We start from the raw sequence: 16,512 nt of genomic DNA on the forward strand, positions 1-16,512 counted from the left end.
TCAACATTAGAAGGAACTTCCTGACAGTAAGAGCTGTTCAACAGTGGGACACACTCCCTCGGAGATTGTGGTGGAGTCTCCTTTGGAGGTCTAAGCAGAAGCTGGGTAGCCATCTGTCAGGTGTGCTTTGATTATGAGCTCCTGCATGGCAGGGGGTTGGAGTGGATGACCCTTGTGGTCTCTTCCAGCTCTATGATTCCATGATTCTACATTGCTGGGTTGCCTCAGAGCCCTCTAACTTTCTCCAACAAAAATCTGGATATTTCTTATTACTGTAGTTTTAATATTATTATGGGCTAGTAGTCACTCCCTATAAGATTGAAACATTGGTTTTCAAATGAACCAAGAAGCAACTTTTCTAGAGAGAGGTTGATTCAGTCATTGTCATAATAGCTTAATTTATTGACTGAAAAAAACTAAAATTCATAGTGCCTGCACATGTCCCCATGTATCACAACATTTGATTTATGGAAAATAGAGCTGGGAGTTACGTCTTTCTGAGGGAGGTGATTGTTCCCTTGCCTTTCCACCTGCAGATGCCCATGACTCCTGTTATAAAATATTCAATAAATGTAGTGGTTAGTGTACTAAGGTGTCTCCTGTTGTCTCCAGGTTGTAAAACTATGCTACGGTGAGACAAAACAAAACAAAAAATTGGAGGCTGTTAAACCTATCCCAAAATGAAGATCTTGTTTATGCAAATATGTAGTCCCAAAATTAAAATCTTATTTATGCAAACATATAGTCCTCAGTTCATATATTATCATTGTATTTTTTAATGTCCAAATCTTGTAAAATTTGTGAAAGCAGCATAATTTAATCAAAACAATCAGCAGTCGTCTGAGCTGACTGCAGGACTAGGCAGGCTCTCCTCCAGAACAGTGCAGAGAGCTCAAGTCACCAAAATCTCCATAAAGATAGTCACAGAGATCGCTTTAAACCTCTTGCTGACTAGCTGGATGTCTGCCCATCTGTGTACATTACACTGATGCTAAATAATTTAAGATCCTGTGCCCCCTTGCAGACACTGATGTGCACAGCTGTCACTACCATCAGCCACATCACTGGGACAGTGCTGAATTAAAGGACCAGTCCAACCCAGAATGAATGTATTGCAGAATTAAGTATCTCTGAGTGAGATAGTACACATTCTCCTCTGATTCCTTTTGCCAAACACCTAATAAGTTCAACCTATCACAGAGGGAGAGAGGCAACCAGTTTGCCTTGGCCTTGCAGATCGCATGCTTGAATCTTGACATAGTATAACCAAGCCTGTGCTCACAGCACATCTAGGAGCAGAAGGGGCAGTCTTGACCCTGATCTACTGAATTACTGTTTTCTTTTTTCAGTGTCACCTTGTGGCTGAAATTGCACGAAAGGGGAGGTACTTGATGAACCGCTCCATTTGCTCAGTTGCCTTTGCTTGAGGTTTCCTTGGTGCAGTCCAGTCCTTCTCGGTCCCTCATTCACACTGTATGGAGAGCACTCGATTTTGAGGCTGCTGGCCAAAAAGGCTTCTAACTCCACACCCCTCTCCAAAGCATTCCATGAAGAAACAGCTATCCCATTTTCTGTTGTGGGAAATCCTATGAGCGTAATGACAAGTCTCCCTGATACGTACCAAAGCTCACACAGGCCATGTACCCTGGAGGATAATCCTAAATTCTTGATCTCCAGCAAGTAGGTAAATGCCTCCATGTGGACTGGAGTCTGGCTTATGGTGGGTTGTGCTACTGAAAGCACAGTATGGAGAAGAGAGATAAAACACAAGTAGAAAGTCAGGCTGAGAAGAGAGAATTTGACTATTATCAATCCTTCTGAATTTGTACACATTTCAATCAAATCTGTATTGCCACAAAATCCTCTAAATGTGTAGTTTGGTGCAGGTGCTATGAATTCTGCCAACAACCTCTCCCCACGACCACTACCACAAAATGGTCTTTCTGAGAGTATATTAATAGGAAAAGATGACTTTTAAAACAGTATGCCTACAGAGAAAATAACATTCAACAGAAGGTGGGGAAAGAGGATTTCACATAGAACACCATTACATCTTCCACACTGTTGCAGGTAAACCCACGTTGCCAGGTCTCAGCCAAACCAGTAACCAGAGATAGTGTAAAGTTACCATGCTTCCCCAGATGTTCCCATATTAACCCCCAATGCAGCACAGAAAGGACAACAGACCTATGATTTGTACACTTATTACCTCCCTGATCACACTGCAGGATAGGAGTGGAAATCATGTGCCTTCCCCAGATGTCGGTGGACTATAAGTCCCATTAACCCTAGCCAGCATAGCCAATGGTCAGGGATGCTGGAAGCTGCAGCCAAATAACATCTGGAGGGCTACATGATTCCCATCCCTGCTGTAAACAGTATCCTAAGAAACCATTTAAATTCATTTAAATTCCATCTTTTACAGAGGCTGCTGCCATACTGCAGATACGGTTTGACACTGTTTTAATTGTCATGGTGCTATCCTATGGAATCCTGGCTTTTGTAGTTTGTTGTGGCGCCATAGCTCTCTGACAGAGAAGATTCAATATTTCACAAAACTACAAATCCCAGAATTCCACAGAACTGAGCCATGGCTGTTAAAGCGGTGTCAGACTGCATTGATTCTCTTTCTGGCCATGTGGCACTGCGAGCAAAGCATTCCAAAGTACAGCACATAAAATTTAAATTCCATTATCAATACAAAAAGGTACTTCCTCTGAGATTCAACATGTTTCTGTCCCTTGCGAGGCCATCCCTTGTGTGAGATTTTATCTGATTTTATCTCCTGGACTTTGGAATGCTTTGTTCCCAGTGCTACTTGGCCAGAAGGAGGAGAGCCCTGTCTGCATAGATATCCCTCCATATCATCTTAACTCAGAACTACTACAACAATATCTTGAAAAATGCAGGCCTGTGACCAACACTGTCATGTTTTTTTTAAAAAAATTCTTGCACTAACAAGAATTGAAATTGCCCAAACTTGGAAGACAGGAAATGTTAGAATGGAAGATTGGTGGACTAGACTTTGGAATGTGATGCTGATGGAGAAAATTTCTGGTTCCTTACATCACAGTTTTTTATTTGAAGGAAAATGGTCTTTATTTTTACAATATAGCAGTGAAATGACAATGCCATGCCTTCCACTTGTGCAACATCTCAATTTTTGGTCTGATGCTTTGATAGATGTGCTGCACCAAAGCAGCAGCAAAAATCCGCCAACGCCATTGCTAGGGCGCCCTTTCCACAGCGCAAGAAGAAGCCGCTTTTTGCAGCTTCTTTTTGTGCTGCGGAAAGGCCAGATCAGGGCTGTGGCATGTAGTTGCCATGGCCCTGATCTAGTGAGGAAAGGGGCTGCTGCAGGCTGCTCCAAAGGGGCGGTTTGTTAAGCCCCTCAGATGCTGTTGTTATGTTTTTTGTATAATCATTTTTTTAATTATGTTATTTTTTCCTATATGATTTTAACATCTTTGCCTGATGAAGAAGCCAGTGGAGCTTCAAAACCTTGCATCATACATTTTGTGCATTTGGGTTGACCCAATAAAAGTATCAGTGTTTTGGGAATTTTGGACTTTATTGTATTTTGCTATATGGCCAACACGGCTATCTGTGAATATGTTTCCCACATTAATTCTGCATTAGTAGATGCAACCAGACAGGGGGCCACACCAGCGTTGGCTTCGCTGCATTGCAGCTAACTTCATTCTTTCACAATCTCACTAACTCCACAAACATAATGGAGGAAATAACCAAGCAAACACTGACTGACTGGTGCCAGAGTCCTTTTGCCGTGACAGTGTGAGCAAGATGGTTCCAGACAGAGGCGATGCTAATGGCAGCAGCCCAGCCCAACCATGCTTAGATTTTGGTGTATTCTATTTATACTTGTCCTTTTTTTCATCCAGGGAACCTACCACAATACTCCTCTTCCTCTCCATTTTATCCTCACATACTGTATTAGACTGAGACTCATTGACTAGTCAACAGTTGGCCAATGAGCATAAACTGGATTTCTCGAGTCTCAGACCAACACTCTAACCACTATACTACCTTACCCAAGGGAAAGAGCCTCAAATAAATAAGAGGACCTTTCTGTACGAGCCTCTTGTGATGCCTTAAAAAGCCCTCTTATTATTTTTATTTTATGTATTTATCTCCCACCTTGTCCTCAGCTCCTGGGCACTTTTCCCATCTTCAATATGAGGACGATGCTTTTCCATATGCATACAGAGTTACTGTAAGTGAGATGCATGTGATAAACACACACAAACTGCACGAAGCATTAACAGGCACACTGTCTTAAATGAGTTGCACATATCACACGGTCACTTATTTACTGTCAAAGTGTGTGGTGCCCAACCTGGATCAGGACCATCATGTGTGTACCTCACCAGATTCCTCACTTTTCTTCTTCTTGTTAACTGTCACTGTTACTGTAAATTGGGGCAATCGTATTTTGGCCATGTCATGAGAAGGCATGAATATTTGGAAAAGACAATGATGCTAGGAAAGGTACAGATGCGACAGCTGGACAGTGAAGAAAGCAGATAAAAAGAAAATCAAGTAATTTGAAATGTAGTGCTGGTGAAGGGTGCTGAGTATACAGACAAATGGGCCCTTGAACAGATCTAGCCTGAATCATAGAATTATAGAATCATAGAGTTGGAAGAGACCACAATGTCTATCCAGTCCAACCCCTGCCATGCAGGAACTCTCAATCAAAGCATCTCCCACAAATGGCCATCCAGCCTCTGTTTAAAGACCTCCAAGGAAGGAGACTCCACCACTTTCTGTGCTCCACTGTAAACAGCTGTTACTATCTGGAAGTTCCTCCTAATGTTTAGGTGGAATCTTTTCCTGTAGCTCCTGTGTTCTAGTCTCTGGAACAGCAGAAAACAAGCTTGCTCCATCCTCAGTGTGGCACCCCTAGAAGCCAATGTGAAATACCTCTAGAAGCCAAAATGATCAAATTAAGGCTGCCATGCTGTGGCCACAAAAGACAATGCTAGGAGAGGTTGAGGGTAATACAAAGAGAGGAAGACCCCACGCCAGATAGATGAACTCTACAAAGATCATAGGCATGAATCTACAAGATTTTTAGGTCACATCCTCCATTTTGCAGTGCCTTGTCCTCCTTGGTGGTTAGGAGGACATCTGGTGACCCTGTGTGAAGTGAATTTCTACTTCTATTAGTGTTTTGTAGCTTTGTTTGGGCCATGTCCTCCATTTCTCTAGAAGGTCCTCCATTGGTGCTGTGCTTGGTCCTCTTTGGTGGTCAGGAGGACATCTGCTCACCCTATATGAAGTGAAGTTCTAGAAATAGACATTTTTGTTTTGAGCTTTTCTTGGGTCATGTCCTCCATTTGAAGGTGTCTGGTCCTCCTTGGCGGTGAGGAGGACATCTGGTTACCATGTATGAAGTGAATTTCTGGGAGTCTTTTGAGCTTTTCTTGGGTCATGTCCTCCATTTGTGCAGTTCCTCCTCCTCCTTGGTAGTGAGGAGGACCTCTGGTCACCATGTATGAAGTGGATTAATATTTTTAGGATTGTTTCGAGCTTTTCTTGGACCATGTCCTCCATTTTTTGCAAATCCTCATCCTCCTTGGTGGTCAGGAGAACATTTGGCCACCCTGTGTGGAGTGAATTTCTATTTCTAGGAGTCTTCTGAGCTTTTCTTGGGTCATGTCCTCCATTTGGTGGTGCCTGGTCCTCCTTGGTCCATCTGTGCTCCTCCTCCTGTTGTCCTTGGCCCCTGAGGAATTGGGCGGGGGCTGGCTGGGGACCTTCCCCAGGAGGAGGAGGAGGAGGAGGAGAAGGAAGAGGAGGAGGTAGACTGGGTCCTCCCTCTTTCCCTCCCTCTCTTCCACCAGGACCAGCCCAACCAGAGGTCACTCTGAAGCCAGGAGCCCTGCCAGGGAGGGACTGAGCCGGATCGAGGATGGGCAAAGCAGAGCTTGCGATGGTAGGGCACAGATCTTGGGTTCTGGGGGTGGATCTGAAGATCTAAGGGGGGCAGCTCCCCTGCAGCCCTCCCAGAGCCTCACCTGCCCAATGCCTGGCTCGCCAGGTTGGCCCTCCTGGAGGACAGCATCACCAAAGCCCACCAGACAAGAGCACCTCAACGGGCAAGCCAAATGCACAGGATGCCTGTTGCAAGGCTGGGCCCCACAGGCAGGGTGACCAGGCGTCCTCCTTTTCCAGGACCTGTCCTCCATTGCAACCTTCTGCCCAGGAGGAGTTCCAAAAGGTCCTCTATCTGGAGCAGGGCTCAGAAGCGTGATTTTTGTTTTACCTACCTGCTTGTAGGTTTCATGTGGGAATGTCCTCCATTTTTCCTGGAATGCCCTCCATTTGGTGGTGGTGTCTGGTCACCCTCTATGAAAGGCATTTCTATTTCTAGGAGCTTTTATTTGGGGGATACCCTCCCTTTTGCAATGCTTTGTCCTCCTTAATGGTCAGGAGGACCTCTGGTCACCCACTATGAAGAGAGCATTTCTATTTCTAGGGAGTGTTTTGAGCTTTTATGGGGGTGTCCTCTATTTTGTTTCTGGAATGTCCTCCATTTGATGGCACCTGGTCCTCCTTGGTGGCTAGGAGGACCTCTGGTCACTTGGTATGAAGGGCATTTCTATTTCTAGGAGCTTTGAATTGGGAATGTCCTCCATTTTGCAGTGGCCTGCTCTCCTTGGTGGTCAGGAGGGCCTCAGGCCACCCTCTATGAAGTGAATTAATATTAATAATATTAATGTATTATGTATTTATTATCTTTTATTGTAACCCGCCTCGATTCACAGGGAGAGGTGGGCTAATAATAATAATAATAATAATAATAATAATAATAATAATTATTATTATTATTATTATTATTATTATTATTTCTCCTCCATTTTTCTTGAAAGTCCTCCATTTGGTGGTCCTTTGCAGTTAGGCGGTCCCCTTGTATGAAGTTAATTTCTATTTCTACGAGTTTTTCAAGCTTTTATTGGGGAATGTCCTCCATTTTTCTGGAATGGCTTATATTTTTCAATGTCTTGTCCTCCATAGCAGTGAGGAGGACATCTGGCAGGGCTAAGAAGCAGATTCCAACAGATGCTGAAGTCTCATATGTTACGTTTTTCTGTTTTCCCCGAAAAGGTTTGTTGCAGCCAAAATTCTGAAAAGTTTTATGGCATCTAATATATATAAAGATCTAGATCTATATTTATTAACTGCTAACAAACAGAACTTCAGTTCTCTCTGTGTCTCTGTCTGTCTGTCTGTGTATAGATAGATATACATGTATATTTGTGTGTGTGTGTATATATACACACACACACATACAAACACAGTATATGTATGTATATACACACATATATGCATATATATGTATATATACATTATTATTATTATTAAGATTTATTTATAAAGCACAATTTACACAGCACTGTACAAACAATCAATTATAATAAATGAAGTAGCATGTGTATCCGTGTGCAGAAAATGTATAAATATAAATAAAATGTGAGCCAGCTAAAAGAAAAAAGAAACATGGAAGGCATGACAAAATAAAAGTTATAAACACGCATCTAAATATAAATCCATGCTTCTTAGTCCTGCTCAAAAGGGAAGCCGTTTTTGGGATTCCTCCTGGATAGAAGGTTGTAAAGGATGACATGTCCTGGGATAGGAGGACCTCTGCTCATCCTGGACATATTTCTAAATTTGCATAAATGCCTGTAAGTTGGCACAAGGTGACAAGACACCACAATGGAGGACAAAGACTGCAAAATGTAGGACTTTACAAAGTTAAAGCTAAAAACACTCCTACAAAATACAAATACCTGCTTCTTAGCCCTGCTCCAAAGTGAGGACATTTTGAAATTTCTCCTGGATGGAAAGTTGAAATGGAGGACATGTCCTGGAAAGGGAGGATGCCTGGTTACCCTGTCCATCCAGAGGCTGACAAGGGAAAGCTGGATTGAACCTTGCTAAAAGTGTGTCTGCTGTTGTTGTTGTGTGCTGTCGGGTTGCTTCTGACTTACGGCAACACTACCATGGGGTTTTCTTGGCAAGGTTTGTTCAAAGAGAGGGTTGCCCTTGCTTTTCTCTGAGGTGGAGAGAGTGTGACTTGTCCAAAGTGGAATCTCCTTTAAACAGAGGTTGGATGGCTATCTGTTGGGGTGCTTTGATTGTGTCTTCCTGCATGGCAGAAGGGAGTTGGATTGAATAGCCTTTGGAGTCTCTTCCAACTCTAGTATTCTATGAAGAACATCCATTGCGTTCCATGGCTGACCAGGGGTTCGAACCTGGGTCTCTAGGATCATAGTCCAGTTCTCAAATCACTACACCAGGCTGGCACTCAATCCTGGATATAAAGTCATCCTTCAGTGTCCAAGCCATCCAAAAGAGATGGATAGTGCCAGAAGAAGCAGCGTGATGCTTTTGCATTTTTGCATTTTTATTTTTAGCTATTCAGGGTAAAAAGTAGGTGTGGGGAATGTCCAAGTCTTTTTTGGATTACTGCTGCTACTACTTCTTATTCTTCCTCCTCTCCCACCAAAGTAAGGCTGCTGCCACATTGCAGAATTATTGCAGTTTGGCACCACTTTAACTGCCATGGCTCCATCCTATGGAATCCTGAAATTTATAGTTTGTTGTGGCGCCAGAGCTCTCTGAGAGAGAGAAGGAAAATATTTCACAAAAGTACAGCTCCCAAAATTCCACAGCATTGAGCCATGGCAGTTAAAGAGGTGTCAAAGTGCATTAATTCTGCAGTGTAGAGGCAGCCCAAGAGTCAAGATGGAGTACAAATTAAAATAGGTGCAATATAGTTGGAACATACCTCCCCCAAAAAGCAAAATTAAAATGGAATTAAGCTATTGTACATTTATGTGCCTTCAGGACACTTGTAGACATATGATGACGCTATGAATTTCATAGGGTTTCAAAGGCAAGGAATACTCAGAGGTGGTTTTACCAGTTCCTTCCTCTGAAATGTACCCTACAGCACCTGGTATTCATTGGTGGTCTTCCATCCAAATACTAGCTAGGGCTGACTCTGCTTAGCTACTAAAATATGACAGGGTCTGTTGCCTTTCATGCATTTAGGCCCTATTACCTGCACTCTAAAAAGCATAAAACATACCATTTAAAATATTTAAATACATTTTGAAAACAGCACAATTTCAACAGTAAAATACTCTGAAATGCATTTTCCTTAGAAACTTTCAGGTCTCAAAAGACCAGTGGTAAATTTCTCTCCATCCCATCCTAATGCAACATAACATTCCTCTAGGTTTTATACAGGGATCAGACAATGATGTACTTAGAAAAATGGCACAATGCAGTGTGTAAGAATTTTTAAAAACCTATAACACAAACCTCATAACATGAATGTCCTTCCCCAGTTTTAATACTAAAGCTTAAATGAAAATAGCTAAAGCTCCTTTGCAGCCCCTCTGTCTTGGGCACCAAAAATTCAAATGTGGAACAATCACTGATTTTAAGGTATTTTTTTTACAAGGATGACAATGTGGGAGCATGTTTGCAACTAATACAGAGCCACAGTATTTAGGAAAACATAGATGAGGAAAGATACACTTCTAAGCTATTGCGCCATGGTTGTTCTGATATGTACACACACACCCTGCCTAATGACAGCTGGCGGAGAGTTAGGGGTTGGCTTTGCCTGGCACAGGGCAGGCAGCATGTGGATGGTGATGGTAGTGATGGTGGTGGTGTTACATTTCCACCTCTTGTCAAACCGGTTGGGCCACTCTGCACCGTAGGAAATGTCAAGGAAGGTCATAGGAATGAGTGGATAGGGGCAAGGAGACCAAATGTGCAGACATCTTGTCCCCAGGGCTCATTTGATAATAATTACCACCTTTCTCTGGGTCCCTAGGCCCCACTGAGGTGGAAAGAGATTTATCTTGGTTGCAGGATGGGCAATCCACATTTGATTCCACATCAGTGTCCCCATTTTATTCCAAGGGAAGAAGGAAGAGCCAGCGTAGTGGTCTGAGCGTTGGACTACAACTCTGGGGATCAGGGTTTGAGTCCCTGCTCAAGTGACCTTGGGCAAGTCACACTCTTCCAGCCTCAGAGGATGGCAATGGCAAACCTCCTCTGAACAAATCTTGCTAAGAAAACCCTATGGCATTTATCACATGAAGGAGATGGGCAGTTTATCCTGTGAATCTCCTGGAAAAATTGCGTAATTATGTAAAACGATTTCACATGATGTCACACAAAACCCATCATTAAAGTGGTCACAAAGAAGCATTCATGCACATCTTTTTACTTTTGGGATGTCAGTGACAATGCATTTCCAATATCACTGTATTTGTGCATTTGTGTGTGATAATCATTAGTGCAATTACTCACATTTTTGCTTTATTTGCAGGATGCTTTAAATGTGCTTTAATCTCTCTTTAATGCCAAAATTAGCCCCAGTGTGCTAAATTCTTATGATAGGTTTGCCTTAGGGTGGCCATAAGTCAAAAATGACTTGGAGACCCACACCAACAACAAGGAAGCATTCATCGGTGAGGTGCTTCTTCACCGCAGACCAAGCAGCTGTGTTATGTATTGGCAACATTAGTAACAAGACAAAGCTTGCCTCCTTTCTTCTGGGCCTCTAAACATAGCATAACCTGTGAAATTTAAGTAGGTGAAGATTTCTTCTGATTGCAGTGGGAGGAAATGCTTCATAAGTGCTACAGTGGTAAAATCTGAAGTGCAGTGAAACAACATGACAGCCCTCATAACTTGTATGCTCCAGCTGTCCTGATTTTTCAGGGATAGTCCCAAAGAATCCTCCGACATCCCACATTTTCCGCTGCTTTTACAACGTCCCTTGTGTAGTCAAGATGGCAAAAGTTATCCATGAGGAAAGACACACAAAACAAAGTAGATGCCGCATCAGTTTGCTTTTGCCTGAGCCTAGTGAGAAAGGCAAAGCTATACCCTCTTCCTTTCTCTCCTTACTGCTGAATTAATTGAGTGCAAACTAATTTTGCACTAAGGGTGTGTGTGACACCACTGCTCCTCAAACACCCATCTTTTGGCAGAAATGGGCTGTGGCATTCATCTGCTTCCCTTTAAAATGCTTTAAGTGATGGTGGAAGTGGAGTAAAGCTCAGTGGGAAGAGAAAGGAGTGGCCCCAGCATTTTGTAAAATGAAAATTTCAAATTAAAAAAATGAAATTCCATTTTTTTAAAAAAAATTAAATTCTTTAAAAAACATCACATTTGAACCAAATCATCACTATATACATGTAAATACATTTAGGTTGTGCGTATGATATTGTAATTCGACAGTATAATTTTCATTTTTCTAGTTGTTTATGTCACAAGTATTAGCATTACATTCAGAGATATAGTGTATGGGAATTACGATTTACGAGTAACATGAGTGCAAAAAAGCATTACAATGGGGAAGTGTGACACCATGAGTTACTGCACTGGATGACACCAAGCCTAGAGGATGTTACTGTTGCAGCTACAATGGAATCATAGTGCTATAACTGTGTAGTGTGACTCTTGCCCTTGGTTGCCTGCTAGATGCTTAAGAGATAGGGAGCCAGTCTGACTTCCCTTAGGAGGTGTTTTCCACAGCTGGAGTGTTATTACAGAGAAATCCCTGTTTTGTGCCCCTCCACAGAGGTTCACCTTCTGGACAGGTTCATAAGTGAGAAAGAATCCTTCAAACATCCTGTTCCCAAGTTGTTCATGGCTTTGTTGTTTTTTAAGTTCAGAAGCTAGTCCAGGGAGAGGGGGAAGCCAGCCTTGTCCATTCAGGTCAGTTTCCCAGCATGATGTCCATTCACTGAGTTCAATACACTGGAAAAGTCTTGTCTTGTATTTTCTCTGTTTGTTTTTTTTAAAAGAATGGAATTGAAGCTTAAGAATTCTCCTATCTCAAACTTGCTCTCCCTCTTATCTCCCCCCGCCCCAGTTTGTATTTGTAATACTTTTCATATTATATGAATTTAAAAAAAATCAGAATGGTTTGAACAGAGATGTGCAACTTCAAGTAAGTGACATCTGCTTTTGTTTATATACCGAGTTTAGCGAACCAGAGCCAGGTACAAAATGATGACATGGGAGTAAAGTCAGTGATCTACAAGATACCTATAAATATACAGGGGAATTAGCTGATATTCAGGATGCTAATGTAATGATTTAAAAATGGTCAGCAGTGCTTCATAAGAACTTGGCCAAAAACAGTGAGTACTCCTGTTTTACTAATGAGGAACACTAGAGCTGAGAAAGAAGCCATTAGCAGAAAGGCAAACATAACAGACGGCTCCATCACCTTCAGTTTTACTTGACTAATAAGTACAGTATTAAAAGTCAGATACTCTCAGACATCCCACTGCAAAAACCCTGATGCTAAGCTTCCCAAGATCAACCAGTAGGTTCTGGTGTATCTTCTGCTCACTCCTGACTTATATATTTTAGTAAGGATATAGTCCTAAACACATTTACTAGGGAGTGGGACCACTGAACTTTGCTTGAACATATTTTATTTCAAAGCAGGCATTTAACGTAAAAGATGAATGCAAAGAGACCTTGTAGCACCTTTGAGACTAACTGTTGTATCATCAGCTTTCGTAGACTTGGTTTACTTCCTCATGCATCTGAGGAAGTAGACCTAGTCTATAAAAGCTCATGCTACAACTTCTTTCACCCAGTTAGTCTCAAAGGGGTTAGTATACCCAGTTAGTATGCAAGATACCTTTGCATACTGATATTCCAGGCTAACAGAGCTATGTCTCTGAATAAATCCTTCCTTTTCATACTAGATGCCCAACGTAGCTAAAAAATAATAGTAAAATGACACTATTAGGACAATATACATTACAACATGATCTTGGATTTCCAGGGAGTGCTTCCAGCTCAACTGATTTAGGTACCACCTTGAAGATGTTTATCTCTTCCTAGCAAGCTACAAGCCGATATCTCTTAGCTCTCCTCATTTCTCTGACTCTTCCCAGACGCCGCTCCAGCAGTGGGGTGAAGAGGTGGAAGACGGGGCTATATACAGCATCATCCTTCAGCGAGTGAGAGCCGAGCCTCTGGCCAAGAGATCCTGTCACCTGGTATGTGCCATCTTCCTCCAGGGCACAAATAGTGGGTCCTTCCTCCAATACCATACTGGATTATAACTGGCTGGAATTTGCAAAATGTTGCTCTTGGGGGGGTGGGGGGGGGGGTGGACTACTGTTTGTAGAATTCACCCAGGTAGGTTATTTTGGGAGTTGTAGCCAAAATGTAACTTTTCCTAAGCGCTGGAATTAAGTAGCAGAGGGATGGCAGGAGTAAAGCTCTTCTTTGAATCATATTTAGGCATGATCAGGAGATCTCTTCCATCCTTGCCCTCTACAAGTTTACTGATCTCAAGATCTGGGAAATGAGGGGCCTTCGTTTCAAAAAGAAGGTATAAATGATTATCTGAGGAGCATATAACACCCTCCAGATCTTGTTGGATTCCATTTCCCACATGTCTCAACTAACATAGTTATTGGTCAGGGACTATGAGAACCAAAGTTTAACAACATCCAGGGAGATGTTGCATCTGAGGCAGTAGATGTAACTCTACGAAAGCTCATGCTGCCAACTTCAAGGGATAACATCATTACGAGCGGAGCTCCTATCGAGGTAGTGTGGGGCAGGGGGAGGCATGGCGGTGGGAGAAGGGACTTGCGTTCCAGGGGAAGGAGAGATCGATGCATTATATCTATCTCTCCTTCCTGTCCCCCTCCCAACCTTAGGGGCCTGAGGGTCGCTCCAACCGTGCCACAAACCCTGTCGCTGCTCCTGTGCAACGCCAGATCAATAAACAAGTAGCCTGGGCGTCTCCAACATCAGTTCAGCGACCAGCTGTGACCCACATCCTCCACGACATGCTGGAGGATCAAAAGTGTGATCTGGCTTGCATTACCGAGACCTGGCTTGGGCCTGAAGGGGATGCTGTGTGGGCTCAGGTCCTGCCTGCCGGGTTCTCGGTGAAGGACCAGCGCAGGTTAGGTGGGCGGGGTGTGTGTGGCCTTGATACATAGGAACACCGTGTCCCTCACCAGGAACCACATCCGACAGACGTCCTATATCGAGTGCATTTACCTGACCCTAAAGGCTAGGGACAGTCTAGGGATTCTGTTAGTGTATCGGCCACCCCGTGCATTAGCGGACTCCCTTAACGAGCTGACACAGCTGGTCGCTGAACTGATGTTGGAGACGCCCAGGCTACTTGTCCTGGGTGACTTCAATATCTCCCTCACGACCAGCTATATTCCATCCGGTGCGGCTCGGGAATTCATGGATACCATGACGGCCATGGGCCTGTCCCAGCTGATACAGGGTCCTACGCATTGCGCGGGTAATACTCTCGATTTGGTCTTCTGTTCGGATGCGGAAAATCCGTGGGCGGAAATAGTTAATGTTTCCCCCTTGTCTTGGACGGATCATTTCCTGGTAGAGGTGAAAATCAAGGTCTCTACCCAGATCCCCCCCGGGGGTGGTGGACCTATTAGGATGGTCCACCCTCGAAGGCTGATGGAACCTAAAAGGTTCCAAGAAGCTTTAGAGGGGCACATGGTTGGAAGTGACGGCGATTCTGTTGATGCCCTCACCGGTATCTGGAATACCGGTCTCTCTAGGGCTATACACAGCATCGCTCCCAAGCGCCCTCTCAGGCCTGCTTCCAAGTGTAAGCCCTGGTACACGGAAGATCTCCGGGCAAGGAAGCGGGAACTGCGACGGCTAGAGTACCGTTGGCGGAAACACCTTTGCTTAGACGACAAGGCTCTCCTAGACCAACTGTTAGAGGACTACGGAGAGGCGATACGAGCAACTAAGAACTCGTTCTATGGTGCTCGTATTGCGTCCGCAGAGTCACGTCCAGCAGAGTTGTTCAGAGTGGTCAGGGAGCTAACTCAGCTCCCTCCCGCCCTGAACCAGATCCTTGAACCTTCTAAGGCCTGCTGTGACCAATTTAATGACTTTTTTGCGGATAAAACCTCTCGCATAAGCGAAGGTCTTAATGCTGACATTCAAGCAGAACCTAGAGTAGAGGTATCCAAAGCCTCCATGGACTCTATTAAACTGGATCGGTTTGAGTCGGTGAGTACCGAGGACGTGGACAAAATCGTCGGAAGTGTTCGGAAGACAACCTGCTCTCTCGATCCCTGTCCCTCGTGGTTAGCAGCCCAGGGGGGACCGGCGGTAACTTAACTGTTACGCCGGATTATTAACACATCTTTGAGGGAAGGGCAATTTCCATCAGAATTAAAGTCGGCCATTGTAAAACCTATATTAAAAAAGCCCTCCCTCGACCCCCTGGTACACAATAATTATCGGCCAGTCTCGCTGCTGCCATTCTTGGGTAAGGTGATCGAGAGGGCGGTTGCGATCCAGCTTCAGACGGTCTTGGATGAAACTGATTACCTGGACCCATTTCAAACTGGCTTCCGGGCGGGTTATGGGGTTGAGACGGCCATGGTCGCCTTGGTCGATGATCTCCGTCTGGGCATCGACAGGGGAAGCGTGTCCCTGGTGGCGCTCTTGGACATCTCAGCGGCTTTCGATACCATAGACCATGGTATCCTTCTGGGGCGTCTGACAGAGGTGGGAATCGGGGGCACTGCGCTCCAGTGGTTCCGGTCCTACCTCTCTGGAAGGTCCCAGATGGTGCAGCTGGGAGACGTGTGCTCCGACGAGAGGCCCCTTAAAACCGGGGTCCCTCAAGGGGCCATTCTGTCTCCCATGCTATTTAACATTTACATGAAACCGCTGGGAGAGATCATCCGGAGACATGGGGCGCGGGGTTATCAGTACGCTGATGACACCCAAATTATCTTCTCTATGTCTCCGACTGATGCAGTGACTGAGGATGGCGTCTCTCCTCTCAAGGCCTGTCTAGAGTCAGTAATGGGCTGGATGAGGAAAAACCGACTCAAGCTGAATCCAGAGAAAACGGAGGTACTTGTGATAGGTTCCCCTGGTCCAGGAATGGCGGTGGTTCCACCTGTCCTGAATGGGGTCACGCTCCCTGTGAAGGACTCCGTACGCAGTCTGGGGGTGCTTCTTGACTCGTCGCTTCACCTGACTGCTCAGGTGAATGCGACGGTCAAGAGCACCTGTCATCAGCTTCGGCTTATTCGCCAGCTGCGTCCATACCTGGCCCAGGGGGACCTAGAAACTGTTGTACATGCTCTGGTAACCTCGAGACTGGATTTCTGCAACGTACTCTACATGGGGCAACCCTTATACCAAACCCGGAAGCTACAAATGGTGCAGAACATGGCAGCCAGGCTGGTCACTGGCGTTTCCAGGGCCAGCCATATAACACCTGTGCTGAAAAATCTCCATTGGCTGCCCATCCGCTTCCGGGCTCAATATAAGGCGTTGGTGATTACCTATAAAGCCCTAAATGGCTTGGGCCCAGGATTCCTGAAGGACCACCTCTCCCCGTATATTCCGTCCCGCATCCTCAGAACATCTGGGCAGCAATTACTGAAGGTGCCTGGGGCC

At 44.4% G+C, this 16,512-nt stretch overlaps 1 protein-coding gene across 1 annotated transcript in view; it reads left to right on the forward strand.

The window, feature by feature from the left end:
- The first annotated feature begins 5,931 nt into the window (after nt 1–5,931).
- The window catches only part of RGL3 (ral guanine nucleotide dissociation stimulator like 3), a 33,291-nt gene continuing 22,710 nt past the window's right edge, over nt 5,932–16,512 (forward strand). The window contains exons 1-2 of the mRNA XM_042453551.1: nt 5,932–5,959; nt 12,978–13,082. Of these exons, the coding sequence (XP_042309485.1) occupies nt 5,936–5,959; nt 12,978–13,082 (129 nt within the window). The 5' untranslated portion in view covers nt 5,932–5,935. The remainder of the gene's footprint in view (nt 5,960–12,977; nt 13,083–16,512) is intronic.

Source organism: Sceloporus undulatus, chromosome 2 (assembly GCF_019175285.1).
Source record: "Sceloporus undulatus isolate JIND9_A2432 ecotype Alabama chromosome 2, SceUnd_v1.1, whole genome shotgun sequence".
Lineage (NCBI taxonomy): Eukaryota > Metazoa > Chordata > Lepidosauria > Squamata > Phrynosomatidae > Sceloporus > Sceloporus undulatus.